General features: G+C 43.9%; 1 protein-coding gene across 1 annotated transcript; it reads left to right on the top strand.

Moving 5' to 3' along the window:
* Positions 1-18,369: 18,369 nt before the first annotated feature.
* On the top strand, positions 18,370-20,382 carry HTR5A (5-hydroxytryptamine receptor 5A; the record flags this gene model as incomplete). Its single annotated transcript, XM_080340771.1, has 2 exons — positions 18,370-19,104; positions 20,050-20,382. 2 exons carry the CDS (start codon positions 18,370-18,372, stop codon positions 20,380-20,382), a joined length of 1,068 nt encoding a protein of 355 aa, XP_080196897.1.
* Positions 20,383-21,117: the final 735 nt, after the last annotated feature.

The raw sequence follows: 21,117 nt of genomic DNA, 5'->3' as shown, positions 1-21,117 counted from the left end.
TCTGAATGTGATTTTTAATAATAATGCTGCTTCCTAAACCTTCAGCTCAAATTGTGCTATTGCAGCATCAGGTTGGGGTACTTTGGATTTTCTGTTTGTTCAACCATTCAAATCAGAAGAATGAGAGATAAATTTAGTATTTAAAATTCCATCTATTTGAAAATCCTCTAGAGTATATTAGCAATACAACGTCACAGTACTGTGTTGTTACTGAAATTCATTGCGAAAGCAATTTCCCACAAAAATACACCCATTAATAAGGTGTCAACCTTAACCAGAATTGTTCTTTTCGACCAACTATGACAAACTTTTTGACCAACGATGACAAAAATCCGAGAATAAAGTTCAATGCCATCCAGAGTATGGAAGTGTAATGTAAAAAATGTGAAGAAAAAGGAAAAAAAAAGAGGTTAAGAATTTACCAAAATAGCTTGATCAAAAGAAATTTGTTTTATAAAAGCAAAGAAAATTGTTGGAGCCCTGACCTGGGATGTGGAACATGGACATCTAGGTCTGCTCTTCTCATTCTGAGTGGAATAAAAGCAACTTCACTGAGGCACAGGGTAGGTATGGCCACTGGATGATGCCTTCGTGCTCTGTATGTTCTTCAACCACAGAGCTCTTGATTAAAATGGGAAGAATGAGACCATCACATCCTCCTCCAACCAAACAAATAAGCCTTGAAAGCAGGTCCTGGACAGAGCCCTGTAGCTGTGCTCAGTGAGAGAAGGAGAAATTGGAAGATCTTGCCTGAGCTCACGTAGAGGTAAGAAGGTACGAAGCCAGCTCTGCGGCACAGCTGAAGCAATGGCATTTCTGCACGTGCCATGAAGCACCGCGCAGCAACAGGTCTAAATAAAACTTACCTAGTAGAAGCCGAACAGTGTTAGTGGCCCCTGAAAAGTAATTCTGCAAATTGCAGTGTTGGACTTTGGGTGACACAGAGGTGCTGTTGTATTACCAACAGAGATACTAATCTTCTTACATAGAAGCACGTCTTCTTTTTTTTATGCACAGTTTTGTTGGCTTCAGGATGACTGCTCCCAGGAGAAAAGAATCTTCACAGGAATCACAAATTCTTCCCCTTAATTATCGTCTAAATAAGCAGTAGAATTAAATTAATGAACCTATTTCTTACTTCTTTGTGTATTTCATGAATCACCGGTCAACAAGTTATTTGTATTTCAGTAATTACACTATTTCTAACAAAAACGAATAGCTCTGATTTCTGCATCGTGTGTATGCTCTACATTATGAACCATAAGAACAGAAAACTAGGTTTAAAAAGTACATTATTGAACGTGAAAAATATCCCCTGCATTTGCCAGATACAACTTCTGGGCTCTGCTCACAGGTTAACACAACAAACTGAGTCAAATCACGGGGCTGGTCCTGCTGCTTAGTCACAGCAAAGTGAAGGACGTGTTCACCTATATCTGACCTTAATATGGATTTGTTAGGTTCTGAGACAAAGCTCATTAAAGCTCAGAGTGACAATGGCAGGAGAGGCCCTGACACTCTGTACCATCAACCAGAGCAGGGCTGCAGCTCAGGGCTTGTAGGTCCAGATGCCAGCAACTGGGGAGACTGGGATCCAGAGGCCAGCTACTGAGCTGACTTGAGTGTCTGAGAGCAGCTTCTGGAGGGATTTACCTTCTACATATCATAGAATCATAGAATGTCCTGAGTTGGAAGGGACACACAAGGATCATCGAGTCCTACTCCTGTCCCTACATACGACAACCCCAAAATTCACACCATGTGTCTGAGGGTGTTGTCCAATTGCTTCTTGAATCATGTCAGTTTGTGACTGTGACAACCTCCCTGGGAATCCTGTTGATATATGTGTGTAGATATATATATGTATATAGTCACTAGTGTACTTCTATACTGTCCAGCCAGAGGGAGAGGAGCATGAGGCCATTGGTGCTGTCCGTGTTCATGTGAGTGCTCTGAGGGTCTCAGTGATGTGTGGCTGATCACGTATACATGCACATATATATTATATATTTGTACTTCTGTGCATGTGCTGGCTGGAAACACATCTTCAGCCTCGCTACTGGTTGGACCTGGGGACATAGAGCGGCAGCAGCCTTGTCTCTCTCTGGATGTTGGATCTAGAATGATATATTTTCTTCTAACAGCATTCGTTCTCCCCATTAATTTTGTCCTCCTTCAGAAGGGTTTGCAGTCTTTCCCTGCCAGGTCACCGGATTTGTGCCCGTCACGTAGCCCAGTCACATGGTGCTGTGCTCATGTGTCCAACCAAGCGACTGTTGGTAGGTTTGATCACAACACACAGGTATGAGACTATTTCAAAGGAACTTAACTCTTGCAGAGATGCTGAGCACATGACAGTACCTTAATGTACCCAAGAAATGTCCACGATTGGACTATTAAGTACAATTTTTGCTCTGATGTTGCCACAACAGTGTAATTACATGGGGGCAACCACTCGCAGAGATGAATTATGCCTTAATACCAGTTCATTTCTGGGCTTAGTTACTCTAGTCAATAGACTGAACAGAGATTGTGCAAATCACCGTGGTCCACGAGGATCTGAACAGCACATTGCACGATAAACACAGCAAGCACGGGATCTAATATGTCTTAACTGTAAGAGTTCTCTACACAGAAGTGCATGACCATGTTTCCAGAAAAGCTGTAAAGTGATGTTTATTTTGCAATGGGCGTTACTTTTACATAGTGAAAGCCCACTGAGTTGACAAGATTTGTGTAGACAATTAGTCTTTGCTTACATAAATGCCTTATTTGTGTGCACAAATGATTATATGAAAAATTCATATGCACCTACAATATCATATTTAGGCATAATTGCTTGTTGAAAAACAAGAGTTTGATTTTTTTATTGCAGTTAATTAAACTCAGAACTTAGATTAAATTGTATATTTGTTTTACTTCAGCGAGCAGAAGGCTTTCTGAGTCCTTTGTTAATAATACATACTCGTTTGGTAGCAGCTGGCTCTCTAGTGTTACTTTTCCAGTGAAATAGACCTTCACAAAGCACCCAATTTTTTGGAGAAAGCTGATGTTAACTTCAATGTGTCTGGAAAGTTGTTGAGAAGTCACAGGAGAAACATTTCCTGCATAACCACCATATCGATTTCTTCATGTGAATAAGAATCTGGTTTTATAATCTGAACCAAAATATGTATAACAGGTACGTAGAAGGCTCTGCTTTGGCTTGAACTGTGTATGCATTTTTCCTCTTTCCTTCAGTGGGACTACCTGCCATGGCAAATATGTTTTATAATTAAAAACTTACTTTTTATCTGTACTGCAACACTGAATCCTAAAAAGCTCTCTTGGAACTGATAGTTTCATTTTCAATTCTCTTCCAGTACCAGAACTGCACTGAGGATGCTTTGTCATCTGCTTGACAGTTTTCTCTTTTAATATAATAGTTGCAAAATGTTTTGCAAATCCCAAGTAACAAGGTGTACCTTTACTATAACTGTGCATAAATGAGCAGGAGAGGAGAATGCTCTCATTAGCACATCCAACATAAGGGCATTTTTTATCATAGTGTTAAAGGAGGATATATTCTCCTTTCTATTACCTGCTACAGAAAGTGTCTGGCATAATAGCCCATAGGGAAAGGTGAATGAGATGTTGTGTGTCACATTGCAAGGATGGAAAACCAGCCCTAAGATGCAGCTGGATGTGCTTTTATCAAAATATAGCCAGCGTGACAGCAAACAGTGTAATTGCACTAGTTACACTTGGCTAAAGCCACTGCTGCTCCAACAAGTGTATCACAGAACCACATCGGTACGGGGCTTGCTTGAAGGTTGTCTACAGGGAGGGCTGCATAGCAGTTTTTTAGCTAATAAAGAAATTAATTATGCAGACTGACACAGGGCCCTTCAAAGCTGCAGAATGTCCACACATACAGCTGAAAAGAGCTGCCAGCATGGATGGGGGAGAGCGGGAGGAACTGCTGGTTAATCCCTCTCCTTTAAAGCTTCCAGTGGTAACAACTATACAACCTTCCTGTTACTTTGTTCTTGTGTTGTAAAAATTCCTTATGGTTAGAAAGTCTTCCCTAATACCTAATCTAAATCTTCTGTTCTGTAAATGAGGCCAATTATTCCTTTCTACCTTTCCCTCATAGTACCAATAACCCTCTCTATATAAATTTTCTAGATGGATACGTACACACACACACATATATAGAACATTATAATACTTTCTTAATGAGTTTGTGGACCTGATTGCAATGCACCATGAAAGAAGAATGCAAGTCTTCCCAGTACTCTGGGTAAGAACAAAAAATTCGCCATAAATAAAATGTGATACTGTAATTTACAGGCTCCGTTCTTTGCACTTCAGGAGAAGCCTTTACTTCTGTTCCTACTAAGGTACCTACCGATTTCTGTATATTTTCTGAGTTTGAAAAAACGTGTTTGTGAAACATGGTGGGTAATTATCCCTATAGCCCTTCTTTGTAGCTTGTCAAGATTTTCTTCTTTTACAGGCTTTCCATTTGGGTTAATTAGTATCAGCCAAACAACGGAGAACAGAATTTTCCTTTAAGTCTGGGCTTTCATTCATGCAGGCTTGGAAAAAAGTTAATGAAACCTGAAGTTACTGAACTGAGTTTTTCTAGAAAGGAATAAACTTGGCATCATTTGTGCCAAATCTTTATTATGTAATTTAAAGAACACTAACACTTGTGTTTATTTTTGCATTATTAATGCAGAAAAAAAGCAACTGAAGTTGGTGGAGTTCCAGAGCATGTTACAGAAAAGTGTGAAGAGTGAGTCTGGGTTGTTCTCTGAGACAATCTCCATTATTCATTTATGGCTTTGTGTTTAAGAGTAAAGATACTAAATTCATACTGATTAAACCTTTACATCACATCGCTCTCTTTCTGTTGTTCAGAAAGTTAAATGTTTGCTTTACCCATCCTGAAAGGGGAATGGAGGGACGACATTTACTGCAGGATGTGGCATCACCTCCTGCTTTGCTGTTCTGCTGCCTCATGGCCACTGCAAGATGGGCAGGTTTCCTCCATCCTTTCCACGACACCCTCTTTGGTTAGTTGGCTGGTTAATTTTTTGCGCATTCACTGAAAGCTGATCATCTGGTTTGGTTCCTTGAGCCTGGATTTCTGCAAGGTCTGAAGTAGCATAAAGGAGCACTCAATGCTGCTGAGGTGGGAGGAACTGTCTGCTTAGATCCTCCAACCTGCAATCTCACTTCAGTTGGCTTAAACCACCCCTAAACCTCCCCAGGTTCGGGTCTCTCATTTCTGCATTTGCACTTTTTTCAGCATTCCACTCACACCAAAACTTCAGTGCCTCGGGGGTGACCCACACTGATCTCACTGAGAACAGCCTATTAAAAATGGTTATTTTTTCCATAGATAATTTTCCCAACTCAGTTACTGGTTGGTGCTGGCAGCAACCGAGGGTTCACAAAGTGGGAGATGGACGGCAGCAGCTATACAAGCCCGTCTGGCCGCCTGTACTGCCAGACAAATTCGTATCTAGCCATGGGGTCTTAGTGCCAAAACCAATGAAAAAGATTTCTGCTAGGAAATTTTCCCGGGTTGACATAAATTCACAGCAACTCCATCAACTTCAGAGCAGTTTCTTCATCTTACAGAGTATAAGGCCAGAAGGTCACTTAGATTATTAACCTTTCACATGGAGCACAAGGAGCAGAATTGATCAATCCATTGGTTTTCTCTAAAAACAACCCCAGCCTGGGAGCACATTTCTGTTTTATGGTGTTCCTAAATGCTGAAACTTAGAGCAGCATTTTCAGGGCAGCTGAAAGACACGTCCCTGCACATCCTTAAGCACAGACACGGACGTATAGACCATGCTGCCTATGCTATGGCACAAACAGAGAAGCTGATTGCATTTGTCACACATACGGGGTTGCAGCTTTGGGAAGCTCCCAGTGCTTACACGTGGATGTTAATGCACTATGCAGACAAGTAGTCATTGCTGCTGGGTCGGACCATAGTTTCTTTTTCTGTGGAAGGAACCTGATTTCTGTTTCTCACATGTTTTCAAATAAAACAAAGAACTTACATTGACATTCTTGAAAAATATGTTCTGACAGCATTCTGGTAATAGCCTTGCAGCTAGAAGAAACCAGTAGATTTTCTGGTCAGCCTTTCTTACAATTTGCCCTTAAATTTCATCCAAAATACTCTTGCTCTGAGCTGAGTATCTTGAGTGACTCGTTAGTCAAAATGGGGCTTCCCAAAAGATATTGAACCTTGATCTGAAGACGTCAAGAGATGAAGAATCCACTGCTGCTCTTAGCTGTTCAACAATTTTAACACGACCTCAGGGCCAGCTTAATTAATTAGCGATTGATATCTAGAACTCTCTGCCTCTTTAGTATGCCAAGCAAAAACCACTATGAAGTAACACATTTGTTACTTAAGTCTCTAATTGTCTGCCTTTTTTCAGTGCTAAACAAAAAAAATTAGAATTATTGATTTGGTATCTAGAGTAAGTCTGTTTTAATGATCTCAACTACTCAGAGGTAACAAGGAGTTGGAATTCAAAGAAACAAGTCTTGCTGTGAGACTTTTCTCATCAGAACTAAGCTCAGGACAAATGCTTATACTCAGGATACTGCTTATACTTTCAGGCCAGTCCTGGCTCTAACTCCCCTTTTTTATTTTTTTCTTTCTTCTAGGATGGTTTCCCAGAAATAAAGGTTGTGTAAGTCCCTAAATGTTCTGGCTACTTGGAAGATATGCCCTGTGATACGCTGAAGCTCCCTCAGTATGAACAAATAGTTCTCTGAACCAAGAAAGCCTATGATCCATGTATATTCCAAGGTCTAATTCCTCTGTGAACCATCTGAGGCCAAATGAGGTTTAAGTTTGGAATGTGGCTCCTTCAGTGTTTAATAAGGTTTTTCATCCCCACCATATCCTTGATGCACCTATAAGCCGGTCAGATATGGTTGAAACTGCCCAGGAATTGGGGAAAAGAATCAACTGCCAAACCACACATAAGAAAACGTGATCACATTGAACCTCTGCAGGATGCCAGACTACAAAGCAGCTGTTTCTTTTGGTTTGAGTATGCTGGAGTGTGAACTTGTTATCTATCAAATGTGCTTAAAGGAGCATCCTCCTCCTTCATCACTGAGGCATTTACCATATTCATGTCAACATTGGTCATTTTTAATCTATGACACTGCGGTAGATACTCACAGGTTTAACCTTTAAAGAAGCCACAGAAAACTTCTCTGAGTTTATTTAGAGCTTTCTGAGCTCCCTGTATAAATTAGAGCAGCCTCAGGGTCCCAGGACTTGCCAAGTCTGAATTCTCAGTGTTGCAAATGGAAGAAATGGTGGCATGAGGCATCGAGCACGGAAGCTGCAATGATCTTCCTTCGGGGTGTCAATTACATTTGCTGTTTGCCTTATGGCACATGTAGGTGATTACAGTGTGAAGGCCAGGATACATTTGTTTAATGTATCCTTGAACTCTATTACATTTTCCACTCATCTTGCTAGAGCCTTATCTTCAATTACACTCCTTTCCACATGCCCCAAGCTGTTCTTCGTTACAAGACTAACCTGACCCTCTTGTATCCGAAATGTCAGAGAATTAAATCAAATTTTTATACTTTTCGACTTGAATAGTTATCTCACGATGCACATAACAAACAGATAATGAGATCTGCATTTTATTAGACACAGCGGCGCTTACTGATGTTTAACTATTAGGCAGAACCATTTTGCTGCTCGTGGTTACAATTACATTATGTTTCTCTGTGGCTGGATGGCTATCAATTGATTTTACTCATTCTAAATGTGTAGTGTAATATTTTCTGTAGTGTAGTTTGCACTCAGATAACTGGATATATTTCTATTCTTTTATTTTTTTCCTAAATGGGCAGGGACATTTCCATAGTTACATTTCTCTACAGTGCGAGCTTTTTTGCCTCCTATGTTTTGTGACAATTTTCCCAAGCTTTTCCTCTGAGTCAGGGATGCTCCAAAAATCACATTCTTAGCTTTAAGCGTATCTACAAACCCTGTTCATTTTAACAGGACTAAAGCACATACCTAAAATTAAACACAGGCATGAACAAGGATTCATTCCTGACATATGCCCATGTAAAAAATGACCCATGGGGCAGGGTCCAGCGGCTGACATCTACACCAGCTAGTTGTAGTGCTCTACACATTTTATGCTTTAGATGTGCATGCTTGTAATTTATGATTCATACAGTGCTCATAATAATTAAAGGATAAAAGCACCAAACTGGGATCTAATCAATGCAAATATTTAGGTCCATCACAGGATACACGAAGATTTGCCCTCCCAGAACAGCCGAGCTGCCATGTGGCTCTGCCACACGCCGGGAGCCAACTCACACACTCATAAATAATCCAGTTGGTAAATATCAAACGATTCCATCCCTTCCCTGGTTTGTGTGTGTGCTCCTATTCTGGCTCAGGGCAAGGGAAGGAAGAAAGCAATGCAGGACGGTAAATCTAACTCTCTTTACATTAAGCCCACAAGAACAGAAGCATATATGTCATCATTTACTGCATCTCAATTTGCAGGGGGTAATTTCTCATAGTATATGCTGACTTGATTGCTTACTGAACACACCTTGGAGACTGGTCTTGCTTTTGTACAGCAAAAGCTCATCCATGTCTCTCTTGACTCTGAAAGAATAAAGGATATAGAAGCTACTGTTGCAATATTATTATTCAGGTAAATAAAAGAAAGCTTGATTCAGATAAGGATGTCTTTCTGAGATTTACTAGGCAGTCCAGAGGATTTAGGTATCTACATTTTAGACATTTCTGTTTTATAAAAAAAAATCTTAGTACATTTTAAAATAATAATCATCCTTGAAATGAATGGAAGAAAGGCACCCAGAGCCACAGAATACCTAAGAAAATCTCTTTCCTTATGGATTTCACTGATGCTTACAGAAAGCAGCTGCCATAAGTGTTTCTAATAAATGCTTGGAATATTGATGGCTAACTCTGTTTACACAACCCAAGCCCTTGCACTGAACCTCACCTCTGAAATTGTCCAGTTGGGTATTTCAGCAGTAATTGCTTGCAAGAATCACGCTAATGAACCCTGCATGGTTCTCCACAACCCTTGGTGTTCTTTTCCAATGCTTGCCATTAATCTCAGGCTGTGATGTGGTGTTTAATGGGGCTTGCCTCTCACTGGGCAGGAGGGGTTATCTGGGGCAAGGACACTGGGATTTATGGTTCCACACTGCTGTCATAAAAACAGAAAAGCTGTAAGAAAGCCTTGAAATGAAGACCAAGCACTGTGGCAGACATCATTTGTCTTTGTGCCTCTTCCTCACAACATATCAAGCCCTGGACTCCACGTACAGACTCCCATTGATGTTGGTTGTGCTCTGGGAGGGATGGTGGCAGGAGGACAGAGCATGGGCAGCCAGGCTGGCTGGAGTGTGACCAAAACGGGAAGGATGGGGAGTAAATGTGTGTGAGCAGCTCTGCGAGACAGAATGGTGCAAGGAGTCAAAGCGAAGGAACAGGAGATATTGTATGTGTGAAAGTTGGGTGAAAGGTTTTCAAATATTGAACTATTAAGTATGGGGTTTTTTTCCTCATTTTTCTATTCAGTTATTGGTTGCAGTTACAAAATGGCATTTATAACCCTACTGCCAAGTCACTTGCTAGTGGTGATGGTTTAAAAGCTGACCATGTTAACCGTTCTAGCACTCAATAAAGCAAAGAAGAGAGGAAAAGCATCAGCATACAGTGAAGATGGTGAAGTGTGTGGAGGAGGAAGGCCACTGCCAATCTGCCCAGAAAGCTCTGAAGATGTATCAGGTCAGACAAGGAGTCCTTTAAAAACAAATAAACAAACAAACAAACCAAAAAAAGAAAAAAAAACCAAAACAACAACAAAACACAACAACAACAACCACCAGAAAAAAACCCAACATAGCGAGATTTCTTTGTTTCCAAAATAAGGTTCAGCTTTTAAAGCAATACATGATCCATCTTCTATGCAGATACATAATACCTTCTCTAATGAAGACACCCCATGAACTATGCTTGTATAAGACCCTGAAGGAATTCGATGGTATCCAGATGGAAGATTTTTACTACATTTATGCTGAAATTCTGATAGGCAAGTCAGTTTTTTTGGTTCCTTTAGCAGCTGAATTCAGATCCACTGCGACACTGTCGAAACCTGAAAGCAGAAAGTAACCACAGAAGAGGGTCTGTGGTTCTTACAGGTAGAAGAAGGACACACAGAAAATGGATATACAGAAGCCACCAGCTTAATAAATCTAGCCAGGTCATTGCTGTTCAGGTCACATACAAAAAATCTCTTCAGGGACAAGAATTACAAGACACGTTGCATCTACCTGAAGACACCTGAAGAAAGGTGGAAGGGAGGGCTGCTGCAGCTCGCAAACTGCTGGGTCACCAGCTATGAGTTACAGTCTACCAACCTTGACTCTCAGACCAGCAGACAGAAGGAAATCCAGCTATTTTATAATAAAATGCATTGCTAAACAGTTAAGAAAGGTCTGGCAACATTTTGCCGCCAAAGTAGTGAATACTCATTGTAAAAAATAATGATGCTGCTAATAAAAATCCTTGTGAAAAATAGAGACACGTTTAGACATACAACTGCTTTCATCCCATGGGTTCAGCGAATTTTATAGCTGTAGCAAGAAGACACTGCTTGATCGGATGCCTGCTGCAGTAGAAGGAACCAAAATGAAATATTTGTAACATGATACTGCCAAATTCTGTGAGAGAAATGATGTTTTGGGTCCTTTCAAGCTGCTGTCTCTGTTCAGATTGCTGGAAAAGTTCGCTGTCTTGCCTGTGATCAAGAGGCAAGCTTTTTGTCAGCCTACAGGAGATGTCTGCAAACACTTTGTTTTTCAGCATGGCAGCAGGCTCATTTTAGTTGCAGAAAGAAAACGTGTGGTCATGTCTTACCATTTGACTTCTTCTAACTTGTAAATAATTCCTCTCATTTCTATGAGCCTCTCACTCGCTTGAACAGCAACTTGGATATGAAATATAAATAAGAAAAATTATACAGATTTCCCATTTTCTCTAATGGCCTGTCATGTTGCACGGCTTGAAAATACTAGGAATTTACTCCACTGAAATTAACAGCAGTTTTGTTGATCTGCATGACCTGGGCAGGCAGGGGCAGGAGGACATACAGGTAAGCTGAATAATCAGGAGGGAAATATTTCTCATCTGGAAGGAAACAGCATAAGAATATGAACCCGAGACTCTCATCAGCGATACCCGAGCAGAGAAAGCTGTAGAACTGTGCTTCCTTTGGCAGGTAGAGATGTGGCTGTGGATGTTCAGAAACCTCCAGGGAATAAGGCAACAGCCAATGGCATAAAAAGAAATTAAGCTCTTAGGGTGGAAGAAAAGACATCCTTTGATGATGGACATCTGTGGTTTCATTTTTGCAGATATTGCCAATCAGATCCAATTACAAAATCAATCTCAAATGCTTAAGTTAATGGAGGTTTGGGAATATTTTCCTCCAACCAAGGAAGACATGGGCAAGGGAACATACTGCCAAGGAGTCAAAGGGAGCAGAATGGGGATGGAGGTGTAAGGAAAAAAGTGGAAGGATTTCTGACCTGGAAAACTGTTTAGAGTGATTTCTCTCCCTGTTACAGTAATTGTATCTTAAAACATTTTTCCTCTGGAACTCTGAAAGAACATTTCCAGACTAAAGATGGATTTATGTAAGTAAAGATTCAGAAACCTGTCACCTGCAAAGGGGCAGAATGGTAACCTGGAAAACACCACACAACAGAAAAACCTGTGTTCAGTCAAACCCTATCACAGCCTTCCCTATAGCTTCACACCTATAAGAATTATCTGCCAAAATACATAAAACTCAAGATAAACAGATCTCTTCCACAACTTGGCATACAGAAAAAGAATCTGAACTAAAATGATAATTGAGTTTTAGAGACCCATCCATTTGTTGTCATCGTGCCATCTGTCTCCCTGGCAGAGTCCTGGTCGTCTGCATTGGCAGCTCTGATTGCCAAAGCTCATGTATTAAGTTAGAGTTACCTACTCTCCCCACACAGTTTCTTATTATTTTCCTGTAGGCCTGCTATTCTAGATGATTGACAGAACTGCAGGATACTGTGTATTCCCAGAAGCATAATATATTCTGACATTTTAAAACTTTTATTTTTTATCAGAAACACAGATAATTTTCTATTGTAGTTTGTAAGCAACTTGCAGCGACCAAGTCTTTCAGAGTCCAGAGATAGTCTTACTTTTAAGGGACTGCCACAGGTAAAAAAGATCACGGGTGCTGATATATATATATATATATGTTAAATATTTGCTATCACCAGAGTAATAAATGAAAACTGTGAGAATGCCTTATGAGGGCATCACCCACTGAGGCTGCCCCTAGTTACTGCATTACTGTCACAAGTACTCACTGCAAAAACTAGAATGACACCTAGCGTAACACTGCTGACTGCTCTGAAGTTACACAGATGATTAATGTTGGCCCTTAAGGAAGGAAAGAAGTGGCAAAATTATTTACATTTCATATATTTACACAGAGCACAACTTTAACTGTGGCAGTGAATGATGTGGGAGTTACCCTAAGACTTTATGAAGCCATGTTCCATCTGGTCCTATGACCATAAACAGGTTTTTGTCTGTGCAAGAATGAAGGGTTTAATTCCAGCAGGAGTTAATCCACGTCAGGCAGAAGACAGATAAACAGTCCATTTACTGAGGCATACACAGTAATGTGAAGTGCCAGAGTCCATCCTCCCTTTAGGCTGGCTGTATAATATTAGTAGAATGTGGCCAAATTCAAGAGACACAATGGCTGAGATCCTTACCAGGGAGATCACATAAGAGAGGACTATGCTCTAGGCAAGAGGCTGCTCTGTTGAACAGCTTCTCTTCTTGTTCTGCTTTGTTGCTATTGCAGAGCTAAACAACATTTTAGTTATGACACTGAAGTCATACAGTGGGTGAGAATTCCTAAAGGAAAGCTTGCATGCCCTAAACCAGGGGTGTCAAACTCATTTTCACTGGGGCCCACATCAGCCTCATGGTTGCCTTCAAAGGGCAAATGCAATTTTAGGACTGTACAAATGTAGGAGTAGTTACACGTTTGACACTCCTGCCCTAAACCAAATAAGATCTGCCAGTAGTGGCTCGAGGAGGGGTAGTTTTCCAGACACACATACAAAAAAAAACCACAACAAAAAGAGAGAGATAACAGGATTTCAACTCATTTTCCCCTCTGCTGCAGGATAGGGAGACTTCTCAAAGTTCCTCATAAGCATCTGGAGCAAGAGAACCGGGTTTGGCCAACAGGTCAGTCACTGGGGCACTCTGGGGACATGGGTCCTCCTTGTTCCTGGTCTGACGTGCTCCCACAGTTCTGCTGAGTGTCCTGCTAACACACAGCAGGATTAATCTCTGCTTCTCGGTCAGTAGGAATTGCTCCACTTTGCAATAAGTAATTACTTGTTACTGGGAAACGAAGGCTGACTCCATCTTTCCATTGCTGTGGCACTTGGCTGGGATGTTAGAAAATCTCAGGTGAGTCCATGCTCCATTAAATACGTGATTATTGAACAGCTTCAACATAAGAAACCTGAGAGATAGCTATCCAGAACAGCCAGCCACATGGCAATTAAAATGCTTACATGGGATAGGAGGTATCATGATTGAAGCGTGTAGCCTGAACTGGTATGCTTTGAACATTGTTTGCCTATGCTCCAAATAAGTAGTCTAACTTAGGAGAGAAGCATCTCCCCTATGGGGACAGGCTGAGAGAACTGGGGTTGTTCAGCCTGTGGAAGGCTCCAGAAACACTTTAGAGCAGCTTTGCAGTACCTAAAGGAGACCTACAAGAAAGCTGGAGAGGGACTTTTTACAAGGGCATGTAGTGATAGGGCAAGGGGTGATGGCTTTGAACTGAAAGAGGGTAGATTTAGATTAGATATAAGGAATAAATTTTTCCCCACAAGGGTGGTGAGGCACTGGAACAGGCTGCTCAGAGAAGCTGTGGATGCCCCATCCCTGGAAATGTTCATGGCCAGGCTCGATGAGGCTTTGAGCAACATGGTCTGGTGGAAGGTGTCCCTGCCCATGGCAACAGGGTTGGAACCTGATGATCTTTAAGATCCCTTCCAACCCAAACCATTCTATAGTTCTATGAACTCATGGACCATTGGAGAGAGAGGGTATCACTCGGTCTTCCTCCCAGTTAGGGCTGCCACCCCAGACCTGAAATAGGTTTTATAGAATGAATTAGTCAAAGAGATGAAAGCTTCATGAAAGCTGGTGTGTGTCCACGAAGAGCTCTGGTTCAGCATTCCCCCTTTCCTGTCCCACAACTACAGTCCGAACAGCACAGGACACTGAAGACAGAGGTGAGGCATCATGGGAGTCTATCACAGTGCTGATATTGCCCATCTGTGAAGGCCTCATTTTTGGAAAGACTAGAGTAAGACTCAGAAGTGTGGATGGGCTCTGAGGGTGTGAGAACAATTGCACAATCTGTGCATTTTAACTGTATGTGTTTCAACACTTTGTTGTTATAGAAGAGGAGCAGGTGTTGTGCAAGTGTGTTCAAAAAAGCATGTCTGGATGTAAAACATGTGAGCTGGAGTTGATGAATGTTAAATGAAAATTAAGTAAAGATTACCTGAGTTTTAGCAATTGCCTCGACATGATGCAGACTTACTGAGCAGTCTGGCTGGCAACTGAGCAGAGCTTTCGGTGTTGGTATATATATCTGCAGTGAGTACACGTTCCTTTAATCCTTGCTTAACCTAGCAGCTCCACCTACCCTGTAGACTGAAATTCTCATGTATTCATTAAGTATGCTCAGCAAAAGCACCTCTGAGCCATCTCCTCTCCCTTTTCTGCCAGTTAGAAGAGCAGGGGTTCAAAAGACCTGCAAACGGATTCACAGTAAAGTCCATTCACTCTATCCCCAAGAGCAGATGCTACTTGGATGTGCACTGGTTATGTTGGGAATTACCTCCTAACTCCAACCACCAGCTACATACTTTGAATTGGAAGGTACCTCCAGTAAAAGGTATTTAGTAGCAAGCAGCATTTAATGTCTCTACTGGAGGGAACCATGTAAAATCTAGGGAAGTCCTGTCACTTTTAGTTCCTCTGGGTCCATCAATGAGGATGTGAGATTATCCTGACTTTGTAGTGTAGATCCTTTCCTCAGAGACTTTCATATATGTGATCATTCCACAAACATTATCCACTCGCTACAGATCCCAGCCTTCCACTCACTTTAGAAATAATCAACACTTCTGAGGAAATCAATGGGCTTACTAATCTGTGTAAAGTAAACAGCATGTTGACCTTTAAAATAACAACATTCAGCCCACATGCTTAAAGATTGCAGAATCAGAACTGTGGAATGACCCAGGCTGGATGTGATCTCTGGACATCACCTATTCCAACCTCCGTTAAAGATGAACCAACTTCAAAGTTAGATCAGATCACTCACACTGCCATCCAGTTGAATTTTGAACATCACCAAGGATGGAGATTTCACAGCCTCTTTGGACACATTTCAGTGTTTGCCCACTCTCCAGGTGAATATTTATTTCCTAATTTCTAATTGGAATACCTGATGTTGTGACTTGCTTTCACTGCGTCTTGTTCTATTGCTGTGCATCTCTAAGAAGAGTTTGCCTCAACACTCTCTACACCCTTCCCTGAGGTAGCTGGAGACAGCAGTAAGATTTTCCCCTTAACCTTCTCTTTCTAAGATGGGTAAACTCAGTTCTCCTCTTTATACATAATATGCCAGTCTGCTCATCATCCACTGGACTTCCCCCAGTGTGTCAGTGTCTTGTACTGAGGAACCCCAAACTGGACATAAAATTCCACGTTTTTTTGGACAGAGGGGACATCTCTTGCTCATACAGGCAAGGGTGCTGCTGGCCACTGTTGCTGTCAATGGCACATTGCAGACTGAAACTTCTTGCCCAAGAGGCCACCCAGGTCCTCTTCTGCAAAATGCTGTTTACCCAGTGAGTCCCCAGCCTGTACTGCTGTATAGGGTGCTTCCATCCCAGGTGCAGACCTTTACATTTCCATATATACTGCATATATATATATGCATTTGCCTATATTTTCTATTTCCAATTAGTACTCAATTGATACATGCAACCCCCAAATTTGCTAATATGTATTTTTAAAAGTCCAGCAAGATAATTAAAATCATCATAATTTTTCATTAGAGCATAATCTAGTTTTACTTCTTCAGATTTAATGCATTTTATTTCCATTTCCCTGTAAATGTAATTTTTGTCTATTTATTCCTGAAGCAAAAAAATAATAACATCATTTCAGGAGCACATATTCCATAATTTGAGGTTGATTCTGTTAATTCTGGGCTTCATAGTCTTCTCTGGGAAGGGCCCACGCACCAAAAAGCTCTCAGTCCTAGCAGCTGCTAAGTGTTTTGATCAATTGAATGACAGTCAAGGATGTTTGGCACCTTGCAAACCAGGAATTTTAAATCAGGAGTCTTCATGAAAGCCTGCAAAGCCCATTTGTCCTTTGAGTTATAAGTAAAAAACCTACCCGTTCCAAAATTGTCACTATTCATGTCTATAAAAGATAAAATAATCATCTCTCCCCCAAAAAGATGGCAGTATACTTCCAAAATTATGTTACAGTCTCTAAGGCTACATCTGTTCTGGTAACTACAATAGGCCGGGTCCTGTCCTCTGGCTCTGAGGACAAATGTCACAGCAGAGCATGAGTCCGTGTGGGGAAATTCCCATCCCACCAAAGCAAGGTCCTGAGTGAGTTTTGGATATGCTGCCTTGTGTTTCACTTGGTAGCATGGAGAAACAAGTAGCAGTACTAGAAAAATATCTCATTTCCTTAGCCCTTGCTGTTGTAACTTTGCTGGGTTTCATTTAAAAGTCCAGAGAGATTCAGAGGAGACAGGAGAAAGCACCCACTTGGTTTTATCCTCCACATAACACAAGCACAGCATGTGTCAGGTACCCCCTAAAGATCTCTTTCATTCGTGTTTTCTCCCCCAACAGTCTGAAGGCGCAGGTCACCAGCAAGTGTCATTGTCACCGATTCTTAACACTGATGCCCTTCCTCCCTTCTCCCCGCTGGGGATGCAGACTGTGAGCCCTGTGTTAGCACCTGCTGGCTTCTCACATCATGTGTCAGCTCCGACCCAAAAGCTCTTTGGTCCCGTTATCCCGGAGACACCCAGAGAAGCCCAGCACCAGCACAGCCCTGCCCGAACGCTGCCCGAGGCTCGCAGGCTAGAGCTGGCCGGCATCCCCGCAAGGAGCTGGTGTGCGGGGAAACCAGCTCTGTGGGTTTAAAATCTGCTTTCTGCTGTCAGGCCCAGAATCCCACTTCTCATCTCAAGCAGCACCACAAAAAACGGGTGAAATGCTCAAACATTTCCTTAATGCTTAATGAAATGTTATTAACTTATCAATTAATAACCACAGCCGAGTAATAGATTATTTCTAACAAAAGGCCCGCCAATTGCTAACAAGTTACGAAATGTCGGAGCAGAAGTTCTCAAAGAAACAATCCCCTGCCACATCCCCCCACATGGAATAACCAGGATTACTAGCGGGTTTGCTGGACACTGACTGTAACATGTATGTGAGCTGCAGAATTCCCGTGGCATCTCACTACCACATTTTCAGAGGAGCCCAGGTACAATTTCACAGGGATGCTAACTTTCTCAGTCTGACACGGAATATGCCCCACGGGGGAGAAGCCGCCCCGCGCAGAAGCGGCGCAGACAAAGCCGGGGGCTGCACCCCGCGGGGTGCGGGCTCTGCCTTCGCCCCGCTCCGCCCGGCGCAGGTTCCGAGGGACGATCCGCGGGCTGAAATGACTAAGCACGAACTCGCCAGCCGCTCCCCGCCGAGAGGCTGCTCGCTCCGCACCCGCGCACGGCGAAGCGGGGGGGACGCACACACTCACCTGCCCGCCCCAAGCCCCGCCAGCGCCGACTCCTCCGCAGGGGCCGCCGCTCCTCCGCGAGGGTTCCGCCGCCGCGGCCGCAGCCCAGCGCCGCCCCGTTCCGCGCCGCCCCGCAGCCGCGCACCCCGCGGAGCCGCCGCCTCCCGCCGCCGGGGCGGGCCGGGGGCTGCCGTCAGCCGGCGGCTGACGCAGGTCTCTTCCTCCCGGGGATGAAGACCCCGGCGGGCAGCGCGGAGCCACCGTGCCCGGCGCCGCTCGGGGCGGCCGGGGACTCTCCGCGCCCGCGGTAGGGAGGTGCTGCCCCCCCGGTGCGGGAGTGCGCAGCGCCGAGCACCCCGGAGGAGCCCCCCGGAGGCCCCGGCATGGAGCGTCCGCTCAACCTCAGCTGCTTCGCTGATACGATGCCGGACGCCGGCAACCAGAGTGGGTCCACCAGCCTGGATGGTGGCCGTGTGCATCTCTCTGTCTTCAGCGTGCTGGTCCTCACCCTGTTGGCCATGCTGGTGGTGGCCACGTTCCTCTGGAACGGGCTGGTCTTGGCCACCATCCTCCGGGTGCGCACTTTCCACCGGGTGCCCCACAACCTGGTGGCCTCTATGGCCATCTCCGACGTGATGGTGGCAGCCCTTGTCATGCCCCTCAGCTTGGTGCATGAGTTGTCCGGGCGGCGGTGGCAGCTGGGCCGGTTGCTGTGCCAGGTGTGGATCTCCTTCGACGTGCTGTGTTGCACCGCCAGCATCTGGAATGTCACGGCCATTGCCCTAGACCGCTACTGGTCCATCACTCGCCACCTGGAGTACACACTCCGCACCAGGCGCCGCATTTCCAACATCATGATCGCTCTTACCTGGGCACTCTCCGCCTTCATCTCTTTGGCCCCACTGCTCTTTGGCTGGGGAGAGACTTACTCAGAGGACAGTGAGGAGTGTCAAGTCAGCCAGGAGCCTTCCTACACCATCTTCTCCACCTTTGGCGCCTTCTATCTGCCCCTCTGCGTGGTGCTCTTTGTGTATTGGAAGATCTACAAGGCCGCCAAGTTTCGCATTGGATCTCGGAAGAGCAACTCCATCACCCCCATTACACCAGAAGCCCTGGAGGTAGGTCAACTCAGTTGTATTTCACTCTACTCAACTGCAGGTCACAGCCAAGCCCTTGCAGCAGTGAGGGAAACTTAGAGCTAAAGCATGTGAGCAAGCAGCATCACGCCAAAGCCCTGTGAATCCTTGAGGCTGTCAAGGGAAAGCTGACAGCAAAGCTTGCAAGCCCACTCTTTTGACTCCTTCTGAGTCCCAAGCTGTGAGCACACAAGGTGTAGCTACAGCAACTTTGGGCCAGGTTGCGAGCCTGAGCTCCAGGTGGGCGTGTGGTGACTCACAGATGTCCCCCCGTGGAATGCTGAATCAGTGCTTGTGAGCGTGAGTAAGGGGTCACTGTTTCTCCCTTGTGGGGGTGTGAATGGTTGGGATCCCATCTCTGCTGTGGACCATAACCTGGCAAGCAGCTGTGCCTTTGGTTGTGGTTTTACCCACACAGAAGACACACGTGCAGAGTGTCCTTGTAAATCTTTTCTAGTTGTGGCTGCATCGTGTCAGTTCATCCCAGGCACAGTGACTGTGCACTGAAAAGACTTCTTGGGGGGGAGGGAGGAAATGTGTGCTCATATTCTTGCCTTTCCTACCAAGGACTCCCAAACTCAGTGAGTTCAGAGAAAGCAAGGATGCTTTTGTGCACGGCATGTGGGTGTGTGCCCATTCTACTGATCTGATTGTAAATGGGGAAATAATCTCATTGCAATGCTGTGTGAGCAATTCCCTGTGCCCATGTATCTCTACTCTCTTTAGTTTGTAGCTTCACTTTAAAAATAGTCCCTGTTACCCAGGACAGGGTCATACAACCACTTTCTCCTCCGTTAGAGCATGACGTAGATGGCCTGTGTTTCCCCATGAGCTCTGGCCATCACTTGCGTGGTTTGGTTGTGCCACTGCTGTGTGAGATCAGCTGACTGAGGCACATATGGTGCCATTTGTGTTTGTGTTTGGCAGGTGAAAGAAGCTGCCCAGCAGCCACAGATGGTCTTCACTGTCCGTCACGCCACTGTTACGTTCCAAACGGACGGAGACACGTGGAGAGAGCAGAAGGAAAAGAAAGCTGCCCTCATGGTCGGCATCCTTATCGGGGTCTTCGTGCTCTGCTGGATCCCCTTCTTCATCACAGAGCTCATCAACCCCCTCTGCTCATGTGACATCCCACCCATTTGGAAGAGTATTTTTCTATGGCTAGGCTATTCAAATTCCTTTTTTAATCCACTCATCTACACTGCTTTCAATAAAAACTACAACAATGCCTTCAGGAACCTATTCTTTAGGCAGCACTGAGCAGAAAAAGCTTTCCTGCTGCCCCAGGAAGCTGATTTCAACTCTCGATGAACACTACCAAACTCTTGAGGAAGTTTAAAGCCACAGATACTGAAGTGATGCTAAAGACACATCCCCATGTGTTGTATGTCCCAGCAACAGTGCTGGTTCCTCAGACTCTCCACCCCAGCCTCTAAGTCAGTCGCTCTTTCTCCTGCAAACAGCATGGAAGGGTTTCTCTGGCCAGCAGCAGAAGGTTGTTCCTCCAGTGCCCCACTGCCTTCCTCCTGCTGTCCTAGTGATGTTCTGTTTGGTGGCAGTAACAGTGCAGAGGAGTCTTCTGGCAACGAGTCATATCTGAAACTCTGGTTTGGCCACTGCCAGTCTCTCACAGCATTAATCAGCTTTGTCCCATGTGCAAAGCTGGGACCCTTTAATGTCAGGGGGTTGTGTGATTATATATGAAACTAGATATTTTATGGCTTGGTTGAAAAGGCTGTTTGTCTTGTCTTTCAGTGATAGAGATTAAGTGTTTGTATTTGCAGAACAGTAAGGGTTAAGAGCAGACTGCAAGTACAAAACCTTTTCTCACATGCTCTATCAATAACAAATTTGCTATTGGATTCTGTGTAGCAATTATTTTAAAAACATATTTATTGTGAAAGCTTAATGCATGGTGTACCCTGGAATGAGAAAGAATGCATGGAAGCCCCACCTTTCTTGTTCTCTGGCTGCCACGTGTGAGCATCTGCCTCA

This window comes from Nesoenas mayeri (genome assembly GCF_963082525.1).
Source record: "Nesoenas mayeri genome assembly, chromosome: 2".
Classification (NCBI taxonomy): domain Eukaryota; kingdom Metazoa; phylum Chordata; class Aves; order Columbiformes; family Columbidae; genus Nesoenas; species Nesoenas mayeri.
The sequence above is the reverse complement of the archived record's forward strand: the minus strand, read 5'-3'. Positions and strand labels throughout refer to the sequence as shown.